Source organism: Thermobia domestica, chromosome 15, assembly GCF_964235325.1.
Source record: "Thermobia domestica chromosome 15, izTheDome1.hap1.1, whole genome shotgun sequence".
In the NCBI taxonomy this organism is placed as follows: Eukaryota; Metazoa; Arthropoda; class Insecta; order Zygentoma; family Lepismatidae; genus Thermobia; species Thermobia domestica.
Window position 1 is genome coordinate 37,724,076 of NC_137468.1, and position 20,338 is coordinate 37,744,413.

Genomic DNA, 20,338 nt, shown 5'->3' on the forward strand with positions numbered 1-20,338 from the left:
TGCTTTTATCTACAAGTTACCAAAATCCTTCCACATCACGAAGGGTGTGCTATAACAACATTTCAACCATTTTCATTATTGGGTGCAGCGTGTGCATATTGTCTAACGACTTGCGTATCTTTAAATGTTGATAAAAAGCTTTTCATTATGTTCGTACAATCACTTCATCAATTTATGGTTGTTATACTATGAATCATGTAAAACTAAAACAGTGTTTGAAATCTAAGACGAGACTCAAGAAATTTCTTGTCTCGTGTTGAATATGGAAATGTACGAAAACAGACAACTAATTAACTAATTCTGATATTTCAGCAAGAAGTAAATGCATAACTCTCGTATGAAATACAAAAATATTGTAAATTTTTGTAAGGCGTCCCTGTTTTCCAGTCCAGAAATATGGGAGCCCTATATATACTCGTTATTTATCTGAAATTACTTGTAGTAAAAGCAGATGCTTTCATAAAATAATCCTCCCTTGAAAGAGCGTACAACAGTAGTCAGTAATCATTTTAGGGGCTGGCTCCGGGACGGTGGAAGCGAATTCACTCCGGAGCTACGAAATTCTTCCATAAGTATTTCTCCGCTTGTTTGTTCTATGTAAGTCAACATGTTCCTTTTCAGTCGCGTCTATAAGCCGTATTCTTTATTTTGATGATCTCAAATTTCAGATACACATTATCAAGTAAGCGCTTCTGTCTTGCACGAATGGTCATATTTTTTATCATTCGCGTGTGTAAACTACACCCTTAATGTTTGATTATATTTTTCAAAAAGAAAAGTGCAGATCATATATACGACAATATGTTATTTTTGTAACGTAGTTTTAGAAACCGTGGTTTAAAATGTGGTGTTAGTTATGTGATGCAGCAGTGCAGAGAACCTGAATGGTTTGTGGCAAGTTTTTCTTTCCTTAAGAACATTGTTTATGGATTTCAATTTTGTAGAACGTGTTTTCCAAACTAGGGCAAAAATAAATAAATAAAAACGTCATTAAATAATTAATTTACAAATTAGAAACATATTTTGTTTGCAGACACAACTGTAAAACCACCTGTTCTTAGAACCATTTTTCCACCTGGAGTGCAAGTGAAGCGTAATGACTACCTCGTAAGAGTTAAAATTAATAAGAATTTCCAAGGCGGAACGATGCGACTGAACTGTGATGTTGGAAAGACCAAAAACCTTCAATATTACATTGTGCGTGATGGAATTCACCTAGGAAGGAGCGATTCTTTATACATTAATAACCATCTTCCTTACGGAAACATCTCTAGTGCACATGAGGTAAGCAAATAGCTTCACTATTACACGAGATCCTTAAAAAAATGTTATCACGAGTAAGGGACCGTTCACATATTATGTAACGCTATTTTGACCCATTTTTACCCTTTCTCAACTAGTCACGCTTCATAACTCTAAAGCCCTTGTAACGCAACTATTTTTGATTTTTGTTTTTTCATCAAGTTTGCTTATTTTGGGGGTTATTACAATAAAAAAATAATTTTAATGGCCGAACTTTTTATTACACAATACTTGTATTCTGAATAAATTTGTAGGGTATTTTTCACCAACAAATTAAAATATTAGAAAATGGTAGTACTGAAATAATATTTTTAATCCCACAAGATCGTTTAATTAATCAGTCTTAATTCTTCGATATTACATATTCATTTTCCCAAGGTGATCGCACCCATTCTTTTAGATCACCGATGATTGGCAAGAGGAAGTACTGCCGAAATATACAGATGAAACAGGATCCAAGGTCCAGGGTGCTTCCTGTATTTCAAGTTCGCCAGTGTCGACGATGCTAAGATCACGTCTACCACAAATTCGACCTGGCTGCACACGTGGAGTAGCAGGGGCATCTCATTTGTGAACAAGTTTTTGAGCATCTTCTTTGGACTTTGGACTTCAGTTCACCCATTTTCAAATTCTTGTCCTAAATCAGTGCCAGAATGCAAATAAATTCGATTTCTCCAGGAAAATTCAAATCTAAAGAGCAAAAAATTCAGTATGAGAAATATCGACGAATTCGGTTTTTAATATCTTATTTTGCCTCCACATCCTGGAGCATTCCTTGGAGCGGAAAGTATTACTTCACGAAAAAGAGTTCCTTCTATTTCACATGCGAAACTCCTTAGGAGAACAGAGTAGGTAATGATTCAAATCAAAAGTTTTGAATTATATTCCCAGAAATAACGATGCGAGTGGAAACGCTAGGGCATGTTTAAACTGTAGTTGGGATCGCTAACAACTAACTCCAGAAAAGCTTCGTGTGCCATAAATGCAATGCAGCGATATACATAAAACGGAGTTTTATTTCATTGTAATTCAAGCAGAGTTCGTCACCAGTCATGCTGGTGTCTAGTAGCATCTTCGAATCCCTTCTGCATGATTCATTTTATATAAGCTATATGTTCACAATTTTCCGAAACAATATAAATCTTTATTTATTTATTTATTTATTTATAAAAAAAAGAAAAGAACTGAATAAAATTATTTGTTAAAAGATTGCATATAAACCTGAAAATACATATATACATACATATATAAATACATACATATCTTCATCAGGATATAGCACGAGAAAAATGAATGCAACGAATCTCCGTTTCACACATGGTTTATCTCGAACTACATTGCAAACCATTACAAGTCAATTACAGTACCGGAAACATCAGAAGTCTAGAGACACATACCAGAGGCATTTAGAGTCCTTTGAGGTAATCTCACAAAAAAATCCACCGCGCACTTTCAACAATGTGGAAGGTGCCGAATACCCGTGGCCTCACTATAAACAAATCTTCTGATTTCAAGGCTCACTACTGGGGAAACATCTTCGCGGTCCCATGTAATTGCTCCTTCAGTTTTGGTATTAATTCGAAATCGCAAGGTGATAAAGGTGATTCTGCACACACGCTGCCATATAGACTGTCTTGTTATCTTAAAGAATAAATGCATCGCGTAGACATTCAGGACGTTTCTCTCGAATAGCCACTGACAACGGCGTCGACTTTCCAAAATTTATGTGGGTGCATATCAGTGCCGGTCGTATTAGCCTATATGTTACCAAAGAAGTGTCGATGTTTGATTGATTTATTTTGGAACACTGTCATAAAGGCCTGTGCTGTGATAAAGTAAAATATACCGGTACTATAAGGATAAGTTGGGGCTGCCTTAGCTCAGTCGGTAGTAACACGGCTGACTCAAACGCAAGAGAAAGGGGTTCAAACCGGGATAAAAACTAAAAATCTTGTGGGTGCGCCACACCCACAAAATTATTTGTGTGGGTGCCGGAGCCCCAGAGCACCCACGTAGTCGGCGCGCATGGCCACTGGTATGTATTTCTGGGCTTTATGCATAATTGCAGTTGTAATGGTTTGTAATGTTCCAATTTGAGGTAAAACTTACGCTTCATTGTACTCATTTTTTTTTTCGTGCTATATCCTGATGGGGATATGTCTATTCATCCAACTTCCTACATGTAACGTTTGCATATATACTAACCCTCCATTTATATATCTCAGATCTTCGTTCCCATTTTCGTTAAAAAGAAAACTATAGTTGCCATGATTTTACGGTAATCCTTACAAATTATTATATTATTTTAAAAAACAAAATCTTACCTTAAATCAACCTTACATGTACAGTTGTTAATATGATATTTTTGCCAGTTTGCCGTAGATTGTACAACGAAAGATCAAAATCAACAATTTATATAGAGGGTGTTTATAAAATCTTCGTCCGATTTCAGTTTAGTAGTTTGACAACGGCTAATCGTATTTGAATGAAATACCCACAGTTTGCTTACACTCAGTTATTTAACCGGGGGAAGGCACTAAATAGAAACGAAGGGTGGCCATTGTTTGTTTTTTGTTGAGATGCTGGTCTAATATTGTGCTTCCGAAATTCTTCCAATTGTGGCGTGTGTTGTAAGTTTGTCCGTAAGATTACTAACACATAGTCAAAGACTGAACCTCTGCACACAATACTGTAAACAATTAGGCTTGCTATTTGATTCTAGTGTTTTTACCCGATGGTAGTGGCACACTATTGTAAGCAATTTCACTAGGACGCAATTTTAAACTGTGGTGTTCTTCTTGTTTTCGTTTCTGAAGACAATGCCTTTAGAGTTAAAGAGCCCGGAAGTTTCAACCGGTATCTATAAAAACTTTAACCGTCATCTTAGGAAAAGCGCCCAATGCTTTTAGTCTTAGACCCATTTAATGTTTAATCCACAAAAATTTTAGCTTCAACCTTAGGAAGAGCGCTTAATGCTTTTAGTCTTAGATCCATTTAATGTTTAATCCATAAAAACTTTAGCGTCAACCTTAGGAAGAGCGCTTAATGCTTTTAGTCTTAGATCCATTTAATGTTTAATCCATAAAAACTTTAGCGTCAACCTTAGGAAGAGCGCTTAATGCTTTTAGTCTTAGATCCATTTAATGTTTAATCTACAAAAATTTTAGCCTCGACCTTAGGAAGAGCTCCCAATGCTTTTATTTTTAGGCCTACTTAATGTTTAATCCACAAAATCTTGAGCCTTCAACCTTAGGAAGAGAGCCCAATGCTTTTAGTCTTAGTTCCTTTCTTAATTTTACCCCACCAAAGAATTATTTTTTTCATTTTCAGTGTATTTTTTTTAAATTCATTGTTTAAAAATCGCTATATATATATACAGAGTGAATCAAAAGTCTGGACACGGAGGAATAAATCGAGAACTTAACTTGGAATCGAAAATCCAAAAAACACGTGTTTAGTAATATTTAAAAAACTATCTGATGAAACCAAACTCGACCCTCTAGACCCACCCCCTGGGGGCTGGGGTGGGGTCAACTTTGAAATTTCAAATAGAAACCCCAATTTTTTATTGCAGATTTGGATTCTACGGCCCAAACTATGTAAGGTTTCATCAACACTTTTCCGTCGATGCATTATATGACGCCATAATCGGCGAAAGTAAATTAACTGTTTGGGGTGAAAAAGAAGACATTTTGCTGTTAGACCGAGAATCGTTACCAACAGATCCGTCACCGTTAACGACCTGCCACTTATAAACGAATCGCTCAGGTGAACGTCGCTTTAACATGTGAATGAACGATTGAGCAATGCCATCCCAATGTTGCAATCCCATGTCACGTGCCACTAAACGTGTTATAATTCACACATCCATACGTTGCATGTGAGAAGAGAAAACAATAATGAAACGAATAACACACATACACACACTCACACACAGGTATCACTTCTTGTACAAATGCTCCACTATAATGCCCAAATTACAGGTTACGCCTATAACCTTCCTCATGTCTATCCCGAACGAAAGTTCGATCACGAAACTGAAATGCCACGCCATGACTCCATGCCACGAAAATGAAATGAAATTTTTGAGTTTTAGGTCCCACGATTTTGCCGGTTAGGCTAAAGGAGACGGTGATTATGAGAGAGACGAATGAAATGGTGGAATTAAGAAAGTGGGAGGAAACGGGAGATCCCCGAGAAAACCCACGCACACGGTGTTTGTCCACCACAAAGTTCATTTGGCGGGAGCAGGTTTTGAACCCAGGACCACAAGCACCAGAGGTGAACGCTCTACCACTGAGCCACCGTGGCCCCATCCATGCCACGAAATTAAGGTGGTACCGTACATATGTATTGAAATGTGCACTCTGTTCACACAATGCTCTTTAGTGGTAACTCCTTTAGTTTTGAAATTATATTGGAACAACAGAATCTAATCTTGTCTAGGGTCCGATGTGATCAATTTATTGATGACACATTAATAATGTCGTACTTACGATTTTGTTTCGGGAGGGGCTTTGCTAACTTTCGGGGGGACTTTGCCTGGAAATGTGAAAATTCTGCAAGATATTTCATTTACTTTACTATACTAAGTAAGATTTCGGGGGGGGGGCTTAAGCCCGGAAGCAACCCCCCTAAATACGCCACTGCACATTATAGACATTTAAAAATTAAAGGATGAAAGGATTAAAAATAAAAATAAAACATACTACTACAGACTACTACCCTTTACAGACTACTACTACTATCACTACTACTATTACTACTACAACTACTACTACTACTACAACTACTATTACCTGACCAGCGAACGAGTGCGGGCGGCCGGTTTTGGAACTAAAATGCAAGCAGCAGTGTTTCTAACCGGATTACTTGCAATCAATCTATCACAGTTCTTTTTGTCCAGTTTGTAATAAACCACTTCATGCATATGCTCGACAGGGGCAGATCCAGGGGACGAGGCGATTGCCCCCCCCCCCCAGAATAGGATATTTTTTACTTTAAAAATAAAACCTAAGAATTTTCACCTTTGTATTATAAATCTAAAATAGGTAGGCCTTACTTTTTTTGTTTTACGTTGCACAAGTCAAATAAAGCAATAAATTACAATATCATAAATTACTTACATTGGCGTTCTTGCTAAAAAAAAATTAAAAAAAAATAAAATGTCCACCTTCGAAATCGCTGGTGGTCATTTCTGTTCTAGAAATTGCAGACAATAGCTACTCCTCCTTTTCTAAAGTTGTTTTCTCTTTCTTCCCCCCTTTTTTTGCAATATACTCTTACTTTGATTTGACTTCTAACGACCGCCCCCGAAACATTCAGCCTGGATCCGCCCCTGGCTCAAGTTAAGACAAACAGTTTCAAAAGTTATTGAAGTTTCCTGCAGAACATCTTAGGTAACAAGCCAAAAAGCTACAACAAAAATACACCCTCCATACTAACTTGCGAACAAACTAGCGAGCAGCATTTTACAGGTTGCTCCTGTTTTATAATGACACCGAATAAAACGTAATCAATTTTTATACAATCTGCGTAATACACGGTAGTAGCTCACTGAATTGTCAATTGTGCTACGTTTTTCTTAAATTGGTAATTTCCATTCATATATCACTATTCACAATACATCTGCATTATTGCAGGAATGGTTCACTACAACCACACATGTTACGGCGTTCTTTATTAAGCGGAAAGAGATTAGGCTATGCATAACATCCAAACTGCAACTTTTAAAAACCGTTGGATACACTGCAGAGTGAAACTCTCCGCTCCCCTGTCCCACCGCGCTTGCCAAGAAACTGATGTAAACACAACAGCAGCGCCATCCTCCCAAAACCGCACTGCTATCCTGGTCAGGTAATACTAGCAGATAATAATAATAATAATAATAATAATAATAATAATAATAATAATAATAATAATAATAATAATAATAATAATAATAATAATAATAAGGAGAAGAAGAAGTAAAGAAAGAATTCAATAATAATTTCACCCATCTAAAACTATGCGAGACTGCGAGCAGTCTCGTGAGTCGCAGTTCGACTATTCGCACAAATCAGGCGAAATGATGGCCGTCACGGTGTTCGCTGCCAAGCCGACAAATAGGCAGCCGCCTTTGAACCAGCACTAGCACACCCTTTTCGCTGCTGTCACCCAATAATCGACGACGGTCGGACAAACTTCGACGGCAATTGTTCATGGGAAACGTCTCGGTTCCAAAACCTAATAGAGGTTCGGATCTCACTTTCAACTGTAGGTCCCGTCTCTCTCGTCCCACTGCGAAAAAGGAACGATAAACACCCTAACAAACCCAATAGTCACACATTTTCTTTTGTTTTTTGATCACATGTATACTTCTTTCATCACGTCTACAGCATTGAAGCTAATTAAAGTTCATATAGGAAGTTCTCCTGATTTCGCCATTACAGCGCCACGTCACACAGCGACAACGATGTTTCGACTAAATGTTATACAGGTTTGTGCGCAGAATCCGACTGTGCAATAAGAAATAAAAGCTTCCATTTCAAATCTTTCAGCTAACCCCACCTAGCGGGAGGGTGCGGTATTGTGTTTGGTACCATTGAATAACTTTGTTGATCCGACGCGTATTTCTCAAAATACTGCACCTTGTACAGACGGTCGGAGCTAATATCAAGCTCATAAACGAAGAGGGGAGCATCTAATTTTCCCGATTACAGCATGATATCACACATCGACGAAAAAGTTTTGATTATACCTTACATTATTTGGAATGCAGTCTCCGAATCTTCAATAAAACATTGGAGTTCCCATTTGAAAAATCAATGCCCCCCCCCCCACTCCTTTTCAGAAGGTGGGGCGGAGTGTTGCGTTTGATATCATCGGATAGCTTCTTGAAACATATTAAATACGTTTTTTTGCGCTTTTATGATCAGAAGTGTATTTCTCCAGTTACTCTACCGTGGCCAAACTTTTGGTTCACCCGTTATTTCAAACATAAATTAGCTTGACAGTTACAGGCTATTTTTGATAATTTCACACCATTCGAACATTTGCACGTTATAGGGCCAATTCTACACTATCCTGATATCTTTTAATCGTCAGATAACACTGGTCGCAGTGGTCATGTGTTATTTTGTGTAAGATGAGATCTACTACCGCGACAAGGTTGGATCATTCCGATAATTTATCTTTATCAGAGAATGGTACAATCGACTCTAATGAATGTCATATTTTAGCGATTAGAAAACAGTTATATCAATACATTTTCATCTTAGACAGAGAAGTCAAAAAACACCATAGTGCAATAAGCAGATACTTCAATAGCTATACTTTTCTTCAATTTTCCTTTTACTTTTAATTGTTTTATTTTTTGTCCTCTACTCGCCGCTTTTGAATTTTCTGGTTTGCAACACTGATACTGCCCGAAGCCCGAATGAAGAAGGTGTGCCTTTCTCTGTGTCTTCTGTCTGTGTGTAGTGTGCTTCTATCCAGTGACGAGAAGAAACAGAGAAATGAACCAGTGACACTGAACGAGAACATGAGTCCGAAATACTACCAAGCTCATGAACGAAATGGGAGTATTTAGGGGCCATTTATTTTCCCCGATTACTGCGCCATGTTATGCATCGACGGAAAAGTGTTGATGAAACTTTACATAGTTTGGGCCGTAGAATCCAAATCTGCAATCAAAAATTGGGGTTTCCATTAGAAATTTCAAAATTGACCCCACTCCAACCCCCAGGGGGTGGGTCTATAGGGTCAAGTTTGGTTTCATCAGATAGATTTTTTAATATTACTAAACACGTGTTTTTTGATTTTTCGATCCGAAGTTAAGTTCTCGATTTATTCCACCTTGTCCAGACTTTTGATTCACTCTATATATATATATATATATATTATTTAGTAGTCTTTTTCTAATAACACGAATAATTTCTCTGGACAGGGATACGAAAGATTTGTGCCCGGAATATATTGGTGCGAGGTATGGATACCTTATTCAAACCAAACAATATCATCGGAACCAATACTGATATTGGATAACGATACGTTAACAGCCGTTGCGACAATTACGTTGCAAGATAACGAATTATCCAACATGGACTATGCATTGTACACTATTTGGGATGACACTATCAGCAATGATTTTCTTGGAGAAGTCTTTAATAAACTTCCACCTATAGATGGAGCTACAAACGTAAATTGGAAATTTGTTAATGTCGCCAGAGAAGGACGGAGCATTGAAGTTATTTATCATTTGTTCTTGCGTGGCAACATGGAGGTTAGTACGAATATCATTATTTGTATATTTATATGAGAATCTGATTTGACACATATTTAATATAATACATATATTAGATTAGATTAATTATGCTTTATATGTATAACATAGATAACAAGTTACTGTGTTCAAATGCAGTTTGATTGTACTAAATTGTTTCAGCAATTGCTGTTGCCTTCGTCAGCAGCTCTGGGAAACTCACATGAATGTTTTTTATTTTAGTGGATGCAGTAAATTGTTTACATATATATACATACACAGGGTAATAAGAACAGAGTAATACAACAACCGACAAACTAAACTGGAGGAGTGTGGGCCGCGGTGGCTCAGTGGTAGAGCGTTCACCTCTGGTGCTTGGAGTTCCGGGTTCGATCCTAGCCCTCGCCAAGTGAACTTTGTGGTGGACAAACACCATGTGCGTGGGTTTTCTCGGGGTTCCCCGTTTCCTCCCACTTTCTTCATTCCACCATTTCATTCATTTCTCATAATCACCGTCTCCTTTAGCCTAACCGGCATAACCGTGGGACGTAAAACTCAAAGATTTCATTTCATTTTTAAACTGGAGGAGGTGATAGTAGACGTGAAATAAAGGACAAAAATCTCATGAACATTGGTCAAAAGCGGCTCCGGTTTTGAATGAGAGGCGTTGAAAAATCAGCGATGCCGTTGATACAAGGCCGAATATCTCGTGAACGTGAATAGATATCGCTGTTGGGTCATAAGATTACGAAGACAGTCACACTTGACAAAGGCAATGACATACAGATGGGAACAGAGCGGTTGTGTGCGACAATGAAACGTCTAGACAGATGGTGAATTCAGATACGTATGAAGATCCTTATTTCACAGAAACCGCTCTGTTCCCATGTGTACGTCATTCCATTTTCTTGTGAAATCTTTTGACTCAACAGCGATGTCTTTCTGTGACCTTGAGATATTGGCATTATATATCCACCTTCATCGGTTTCTCAACATGAAAACTGTGTTGGTTTCGACCCATGTTCATTAGACAATTTTTTCCTTAATTTTATGTCTACTATCACTTTTTCCAGTTTGTCGATGTATTCTTATTATATTTATTTATTTACTTTTACAAATCATTGCTTGTAATCTACGAGTATATAATGTTTCAAATTTATAAGATTATAGAATCTTTAAATAATGTTTCAACACCTATATGGAAATCGCAGCTCACATACAACAATGTTTAGGGGAACAAAATTACTCTTTTCAGATTTTTCCCAGACTAATAAATAGGGTGGGCCATTTATTTATTTTTGAGTTTTACTGATTATAGTTACTTTTTCAGGCTAAAAGAGATGATAAGAAATAAATGAGACTGAAAGAATGGCAAGAAAAAAAATATATGTATATCCATATTTTGAGCAGAATTTAAACCGCAATAGAGGAACTTGCGATCATGAGCTTAACGGTTCATACCTCTGTAGCATGCCACGCGGCTAATAATAGTATTATTTTAACCTTCAAAAGTTTTTATCTTTTAACTGTAAAAATGGCTTTGATATTTAAAGCTAAAAGAGGTCAGCTATTGAATTATAACATTAGATCTTTTGATTGATGAACTGAAAGATTTATGAACAGCTGCAGATTACAAAATCAAGATGTACGGTGGTACAAAGGTTATCCCCTCACGTGATACCGATTATGCTACCCAATCCACAGCTCAACAAATATCATGAAAAGACAGAATTGGGAGACAACTTACGATGCAAACCCACATCTAGTCCCATGGTCCTTCTTCTTTCAGAAGAGCTGTTGTTGTGAGATGTTCGGCTCTCTTGTTCGTTTGGTTGATGACTGAATGAAGGAATGAATGAACTTCGCTGCTTCCACCCATCCTTTTATTTTAAAAGTTTATCTTTTACTTAAGTTTATTTACAGTTTCAAATTTTATTTTAATGACCAATTACCGAAGATTGGGCGTTAGCATGCGGGTAATGATTTGGCTCGCCAGTTTTGGTTCAGTTTATTTTCATTCTAGTTTTCACTTATAACAATTTAATATTTTCTCCAGGGTATAAATTTATAAATTTATTTTAATCAGTAGGGTCGTTTGTTATCAGAAAGTTGTTTTTAATGTCACTTTGACAACTTACATTTTCTTCTTTCTTCCTAGCGGGTTTGTGACAGTATTTTGTACAATCTTTACTTAAATGTATATTGCTTTATTAAACAAACACAAGACACGGCTCATTCTAACATAACATAAATACAATATAAAATCTGACCATAAGCAAATACTTATTGTTATTACTAATTTGTGTTACAGTTTCAGCGTATATCAGTATCTTCATTGACACACTAGCTTACCGGATTTAATCTTGATTTTCTACGCAGTCCCTCTTTTATCCTTATCAACAATATAACATGCCTGATGAAGACCATGATGTGTTGCCGAAACTGTAACATAGATTACTACTAATAATATTTGCTTTGGTAAGATTTAATTTTTGTTTAACAAACAGAATCTTTATTCGTATTAAACTTACTTGTTTCGTAATATTGTATCAATTTCACCTAAGACTTTCGAACCGCACTTGGTTCTTCCTCAGTGTGTGGTAAGGTTTCAAAATAATTGAGTAAAAGTGGTATCACAATGATAAAGATTCCTTTGGTGAAAGATTTTTCTTAGTGTGGTTCGAAAGGCTTAGGTTAATGAAAATAATATTACCAAATATAACAATCAGTATGATATATATATATATATATATATATATATATATATATATATATATATGTTCCCTGCATTCAGCATTCAGTAACTGAAATTGTTATTGCTAAATATGAACGAAATTCACATCCCATCTTCAATATTCTGAATATGTACAAAATTAGTTCAATAAGTAATGCCTTCTGTAACATAAAAAATGCATTAATGAACATATAACAGCAAAAGATATTACAGATCATAGCTTGAACTATCTACTACAGAAACCCACCGTTCAACATAGTCTCCATGATTTTAAACACATTTGCGCTATCGTCAAATCCGGGGATCAAAACCATTTTGAAAAAAAAAAAAAGAAAGAAAGAAAGAAAAGAAAAAGATGTTTGCTTCTTAGCTCATTATTTTAAAGCTGTTTTAGTACAAACTTTGTGATATCCTAAGTCAGAAATTATCCCTTGGGCAGAGCTATACGAGACGTTCAATGTATCAGCAACATTCTGAGTTACAATGCGCCTGTTTCCTGGAATGAATTCAACAGTACGTTCTCGATTTGTATCTGTGACTGATATTGTCAGCTACCCACTTCTCGATTTATCTACAATTTGTTTCTCAGTTTCAAAACTTTTTTACCCAACGGCACACATTTTTGATGTCCATCATACTGTCCCCTTAAACATTTTTCAAACGATTGTGAATTTCCTTAAGAGGGCAACCTTCTTTTGCCAGAAATTCAATGACAGTTCTTTAGCTTCCATGGTTCTAATCAGTCAATCTGCAAAAGAAAAGACTAAATTAGTATAGTAAGGTTACACCTATAATATCATGATAGATAATACAGTATCTTTAGTAGAAACAAAATTATAGCGAGAGGCATTACATTTTTATCTATCCTGATAATCAGAGTAGGCACTGATGGATTTCTTTATTTTTTATCTTACCAACGAAAGCATGATGTCACACTATAACCTTAGTCCCAACCATGAGCGCCCGCATTAGAGGGCAAGACGAGCAATTGCCACTCCCTGAATTTTCGAAAGAGTTTGGTTCTTGGAATTATATGTCAAAACATAATACATTTGCATACTCACCCACAACAGTGTAATTTATAGAGCTACGGAAAGTGCGTCAATAATAGTTGTTATGTATGAAATACCATATTCATCTAAGTGTATATATTTGCGAGTTCGCTTGTATGTCGGTCTTTTGTCCGACTCTCACACATACTCCTCCTGGAAAAAAATCCTACGAATATCCCTGGTTCTAACTTAATAACCATATATGGAACATGTAGATTAAATATAATAAGGAAGAAACCATAGTTAAGGCCGCTTGTATTTTAAGAGAATACTAGGAAAATTAGAATAGTGGTTTGTCTTATTAATGTACGTGTATAACAGAAGTACCTGAGTGGTTTCAATTTCTTATGGAATTTATATTAACTTTATAGCATGCATTTTCACTATTTACGAAAAGTAAAAAGTTCTTAAAATGTCATAACACTGCTTATTCAGTACTTACAAAATTGATGTAACAATAACAAAAACCAATACCTCCAGTAAGTTTATCTTGTTGATAAGTACGACACTAAAGGACAATGAAATCACGGTTGACATACAGATGTCTTGAACAATATTTGCCATATTAATTTCCGCTTAAAATCCTCAATTACACGGAAAAGCATAAAGCGCTTTATTGAATGATTCCGGATAACCTATCGTAATGACTTTTCTGATACTGTTGACTTAAAACAATGTGGAGAAAGACAATATTAATATTGCTTAACAACTGTTATATATGCTAGGAAATAATCATTTTAAGTAATAACTGAAAACAATAATTAACTTATCTCATTTTATGAAAAACTTTTACATTATTTTGATTTCTTTTGTCTTGTAAAGTTGACACATTTATTACAGAACACTCTTCTCACAAAATTAATTTCAACATACTACTTTAACAATTGCAACATTTGAATCATTTCGAAATAAATAATAATACGTATAAATCACTATCCAATATATTCATTATTATTGTGAAGGAACCTGCAAGAGGCTTCAAGATCCCACCCGTTATTTGTCGTAAGTAGGCTCTGACTATGGAAATGATTCCTGCCTGTTTCTCCGTTTCCTGTTTCGCCAAAAGCCTTAAGCTATGACATTATCGCACACGTGGGTAGTCGGCTATGTTCGGCGAAACATGAATCCCTAATTCGCCGAAAACTAGTTAAAGGGGAATTTACGTACAGAAAGGGATTTTTCTCATCTAAGTTTTTATTCTCTTACGGTTAATTTGTGCAATGTTGTCAATTTTCATGTGCACCGTCGTCGAGCGTTACACTCCACTCAGATGGTGTTAAGTACAGAATATATTTTTTTTTCTTTTCAGGAAACTTCCAAATTATGTGTGCTACTTCCTGATTCTCCCCTTTTATTAATTTTCAAGCGGAAGCATATAATTAAAGTTTTAATTTTGCTTATCATTTCCCTGACTTTCCCATCTTCAAGAAATTTATGTGGTTGTACATTTTTCATTTACTTTATTTATACAGATGTGTGGTCATTATCGGCATTCACAATCTTAAGCCCGTCACGTATAAAGTATGATGTTTCCGGCAAGAACACTATTCTGGAAAGGAAGAAAAGAATGGGGAGGGAAGGAAGCAGCCTGGGACCTGCATGTTAGGTACTATCAAGGCATTTGCCTGGTGTAAATGGGGAAAACCAAGCAACAACTTCACTCACGATAGCTGACCCGAAAAAGCTGTTACAACTTTTCGACCGAGTGATCCCTCTGGGAATCGAACCCTTAAGGGGATACACTTTTAACTACTCAAGGAACATTATTGGCAGTATTCAAGTAGATGTTATTTTAAAATCATTTCATGACTGTTAGTAATCGAAAATTACTTATATCAATTCTCTATAATGAAACAGTCAATATAATTTTTAAAAGTTATTAAATCCCACACAACATATTCTATCTTAAAAGAAGTTTTCTCAATAACAACCTCTTTTATAATTCATTCATCCGGTACTGAAAGATTGTAAAACATGGGTGTTTAAATAAAACGCATACTTCTTCCTGTGTGATTCCTTCGACCCTTTATAATAGGTCCTATAGTTTTCAAGCGAAGAAGTTTTAACGTGTGATTTTTCTCATTTTCAGCACAACTGTAAAACTGTAAAAAGAGTAATTTTTTTTAGCCCATGTTTGTTGGGACATTTTTAAAGGGCATTACATGCATTTAAAGGATTAAAAGATTAGTGGCTGTGACCACAAATAATTTTACTTTTCTCAATTTACTGTTGGTATGTGCACATTTATTTTAATGTCTTGATTTTATTAATGTAAAGATCACTTTTATTTACATACAATGTGTTCATGGTTGTAGAACTTTTTTTTTTTTTTTTTTTTTTTACTTTCGGTTTATATGACACGATTTCTTGAGGATTGTAAAGAACAAGCAGTGTTGGGTAAGTTACTTATAAAAATGTAACGCGTTACAAGTTACTTTACTTTCTCTTAAAATGTAACGCGTTAGTAACGCGTTACTTGCCCCCAAAAAGTAACTGTTACTTTACTTCGAAAGTAACGCGTTACTAACGCGTTACTTTTAGGTCCGAAACTTTAAAAATGTGAAAAAATATGACTTCAATTTTCCGTACTACTATTACTACCGCTATTATTATTATTATTATTATTATTATTATTATTATTATTATTATTATTATTATTAATATTAATATTATTAATAATAATAATAATAATAATAATAATAATAATAATAATAATAATAATAATAATAATAATAATAATAATGCACGTTCTGAATCCCTTTATGTAAATGCAAGGACAAATTTCTATTTGATACATGAACATTTTCATATAATGTAACATTAATAAAATGCCGTACTGCGTTACTTGTAGGGATGGACACGAGTGAGTGCGAGCGAGTTTTCTTAGACACTCGATTCGACTAGAAACATACATCTTTGAGCTCGACCCGAGAACTCGACTCCAAAAGTTTCCTCCAACTCAACTCGAATTGGGGTCGAGTTTCGAGTCGACTCGAGCCAAATCCGGTATGTAGTGTCGAATACATTCAAGTATATTACATAGCATAATTATTATCAATGACACTACTACTACTACTACTACTACTTATATTATTATTATTATTATTATTATTATTATAACAACACTGTATACAAAAATGAAAGATAGGCGGCTTATAGTTGAATACTAAAAAACTAGTTGATTGCCATCCTCGGTAGTCGTGAAATCTAGGAGTCAAGGACATTGTTCACGAGCTTCTGAATTTGGGTTGAGGGTCTAGGTTGAGTATTCGGGCTCGAGCCAAACAATGTTGAAATTTATAGGTTGCTGGCCAAATATCTTCAAAGCTGCTCGGCCCGGGTTTAGAATTGTCAAAGACTCGAGCAGGTCGGCTCACAGCTCATTCACTATCGACCCGAACCGAGAAGTGAGCCGAGCCAACAGCTCACCCAACCGACTCGGCTACAGCCCAAGGCTCTGTTGAGCCGAACCGAGCAAATGGCTCATCCCTACCAAGCCAGCTCGAGCAGATGGTTCACCCCAAGTGAGCCGGCTCGAGCCATCTTCTCAGTTGAGCCGAGCCGAGCTGAGCTTGTTATAAAAAATCTCTTGTGGTCTCGCTATCGAGACGAGACGAGATGCAAGCAGTGTCCCCTCTCGTGAGCAACACTAAAAGTAATCCATATTACTGTTTAGCTTACATTTCTCATGGCTTTCGTTTTCCAGTGTAATCAGGCCATGATTTCAAGACGACTTAAAACGAACGAGTCATTTATCAAACTCGACTGGACTCGAAACTCGATGCGAAAAACTGAATCGGCTCGGAACTCGACTTGAGGATATTACCCTTGACTTGACTCTGAACTCGACTTGAATTCGAAACTCGACAATGTTGTTATGTAAAATTAAAAATAAAGAATATAGAGAAACATTACACTACTCTATAATCAACTGGACTGTAGGATAATAAAACTGATCTGAAAGAACTCCAATATTACATACCATCAGCAAACTATTTTCTAGTAATAAAGTAGGCCTGCTCATCAGAACACAGTTTATTCATATTAACCCTTTATTGTAAATCGTTAATTGTGGCACCCTAGTTGATGATAAATATTTTCTGCCGGGACACTTCAGACACTTTGCTTTTAAATTCTGTCAACCATCATCCTCAGCTTTTAAGAAAAAAGTATTCTTTTAAATGTTCGAACGGTAAAATATTTTCGATATCCATCTTTATAAAAACAACACCAATCAAAGTAAAATAGACTACCGGTATAATTTCACTCCTAGTTCACTCACTGAATGTATTGATTTGGAGCTGTCAAAATCTACTACAAAATCTTCCAGGTGCTTGCAATCAGTACACATGATTTCCCTAAGGTTGTCCTCATCTTCAAAAAAAAAAAAAAAAAAAAAAGCAAGTGACACTACGAACTTATCTGTTTCTCTGTGTGTCTGTGACTGTCGGTCACTGACATACGTAGTTCATGCTCGATTGTTTCATTCTGAGAAATTCACTTACAGGAAAGAAACATTTGTTTCCGAAAAAAAAAACTATATACATATATTGTAGTTACCCATCCGAAATGTAACGCGAAAATAGTAACGCAAACTAGGTACGTTACTTAAAAATTTGTAACGCGTTACCGTTACAGTTACTTTGGAAAAAATGTAACGCGTTACTAGGAAACGTTACTTAAAATGTAACGCGTTACAAGTAACGCGTTACTTGCGTTACGTTACTTCCCAACACTGAGGACAAGGTTCCCTTTTGGAAGCTGCACCTTTTATTTTAAAGCTTCATATTTTTCACCAAATGTGTCTATCTCTGAACATATATTATTCCACGATTCATCATTCCTTAGTGAACTAAGCTTCTTTTTTATTCCATCAATCACTGAATAAACTATTCTATAATCAACTGTGGTGCCTTGAAAACAAATAGTCATAGGGTTAAAACTTTAAATAGCTTATTAGAGATATACATTGCAGCAGCAACTTCATAATAAGTTGTTTGAGCAAACCTTTACATGTAGCTATAGTATCGCCTTATGGATCTTTGTCTGTACTCAGTTCATAAATAATTTGTTTGACGACATCAAAACAAGACAACACAGTTCTTAGAGCATCGTTATTATTTGTCCATCCTGTAGTATCCACTCTTTTTAATCTCTTACTTCTGTTCGTCTTTTCTTCAGACTTCTCTAAGTTGTGTGTAAGTTTGGATTATCGGAGATGACCAGAAAAGGAAACGTACAGCTCCTCTATTAAGGAAAACATATTCTTCATTTCTGCACAAATATATATGGATTTTTTAATAACTAATGCAAAGCTGGGCACGTAACACCAAACATACAACTCATGTACCACCTCCGTCCATACTTTGACCAATCATGTCTTCGAGATAGATGATAAGATGTTTTTAAGAGTTAATTACACGACTAAATATATTTCTGTCAGTTGTGTGTCCACTTGTGAAAACCGATAACAAATGCTCCATCGGTTTTGCTTCTAAATTTGCAACCCAAGAATGTTGCACGTAGCGAACTAAGACTGCAGTTGCTTCTTTTTTACTTGCCACTTATGTAAAGTCCACATTGATAGAGTAGTATTTTGAGGAAAAAATACATTGTGCAATAGTAGAGACAACAAGTGTGCTCATAACATCTATGAGGTCAAAAATGTTTCTTAAAAGGTAGCTTAAAAGGTTGGAGCCCATCTTCCTATCTTTTCATCTAGGCTCATGTATTTTTTCACAATAGACTCGAGCGTCTGGGTTATGTTCTGCCAAGAGTCAAAATAGTTTCATTAATTTTCCCATCTTACAATTTTTATTACAAAAAGTCAGCATTTCCCTGCTTAAGTATTTGCAGCAGTCAAGAATAACCTTCATTACTTCCCGATAATGTTTATAAAGTTCATTATTTTGCACCATAAGACTTGAATCAATTCGATTTCCTGCTAACCATTGTATTCTTGCAATTTGATATTCCAAATACCGTTTTGATATTTTGGGGAGCTCTATATCTCTAGAAGCAATTTTTAAAAGCCATCCTTTGTATCCCGTTGTAGTCCATACAGTTTGATTTCTTGGTGTGCAAATAGCATGTAATGCACGCAGAAAGCCGCATCTTTAGATTTGCTGTAGGTTGACCATTTTAGCTTTTTGGAATAATAATGCATTAATTGACTTAGTAACAAGTTTCTACGATTTTTGTCTTTGCGTGAAATGAGGCAATTTTAGATATTTTAAATTAAAAACAAAATGGCCCCCAAAATTTTAATCACGTTCGCCCCTTGTGGACACCCCTGACCGTAGATATTTTCATTAAATCTTTTGACACAAAGCCGCCTGAAAAGATATATTTCTTTAAAACAGCTGCCATATTAAAATATTTTGAAGAATCACGTTGATTTAAACGCACAACTGAAACATTGTATATAACTACCTTCACGCTAAGTTTGATTTAGTTAATAACTAGCAGACTACTCATTCTTCGCATGGGGAAAATAGCATAAAGGGCACCAAAATTATCACCAATCATCTTAGGGACCCCATAAACGATTAATTTGAAACTAATATAGGTAATTTTCAATGATTTTTACCTATCACCACCCGCTCTTAGGAGTAGAAATTGGGGATGAATTCTGAAAGTGTCACTGTTCATCTCAGCGACCCCGAAAACTATGGATTCGACACTAATATCCATCATTTTTATATATATCCCCAAGTTGCGTCTTCGAAGTGAAATGATAAAAAACATCCCACTCCAAAACTCATTTATGTTGAAAATTTGATCGAGTCCAGTCAGGTGGTTCAAGTCATTAAGTTACAAACATAGTCACTTTCATTTTTATATATATAGATTGTGGAATAGGTCGAAAATTACGAATTTTTGAAAAGTTCCAACTTCAGCCATTTTGAAATTTATCGTACAAACTTGCTGGATAACAAACATATTTTTTAGAGGATGATGAACAAACATTACGGGTTCACCCTTTTATCTACTATACTAAGTGCTGGG

The 20,338-nt window shown here is 35.7% G+C and overlaps 1 protein-coding gene across 1 annotated transcript in view; it reads left to right on the top strand.

Moving 5' to 3' along the window:
- The window catches only part of LOC145670976 (uncharacterized), a 79,785-nt gene that overhangs the window by 44,650 nt on the left and 14,797 nt on the right, over positions 1-20,338 (top strand). The window contains exons 5-6 of the mRNA XM_081739596.1: positions 1,034-1,284; positions 9,230-9,565. Coding sequence (XP_081595722.1) covers positions 1,034-1,284; positions 9,230-9,565 — 587 coding nt within the window. The remainder of the gene's footprint in view (positions 1-1,033; positions 1,285-9,229; positions 9,566-20,338) is intronic.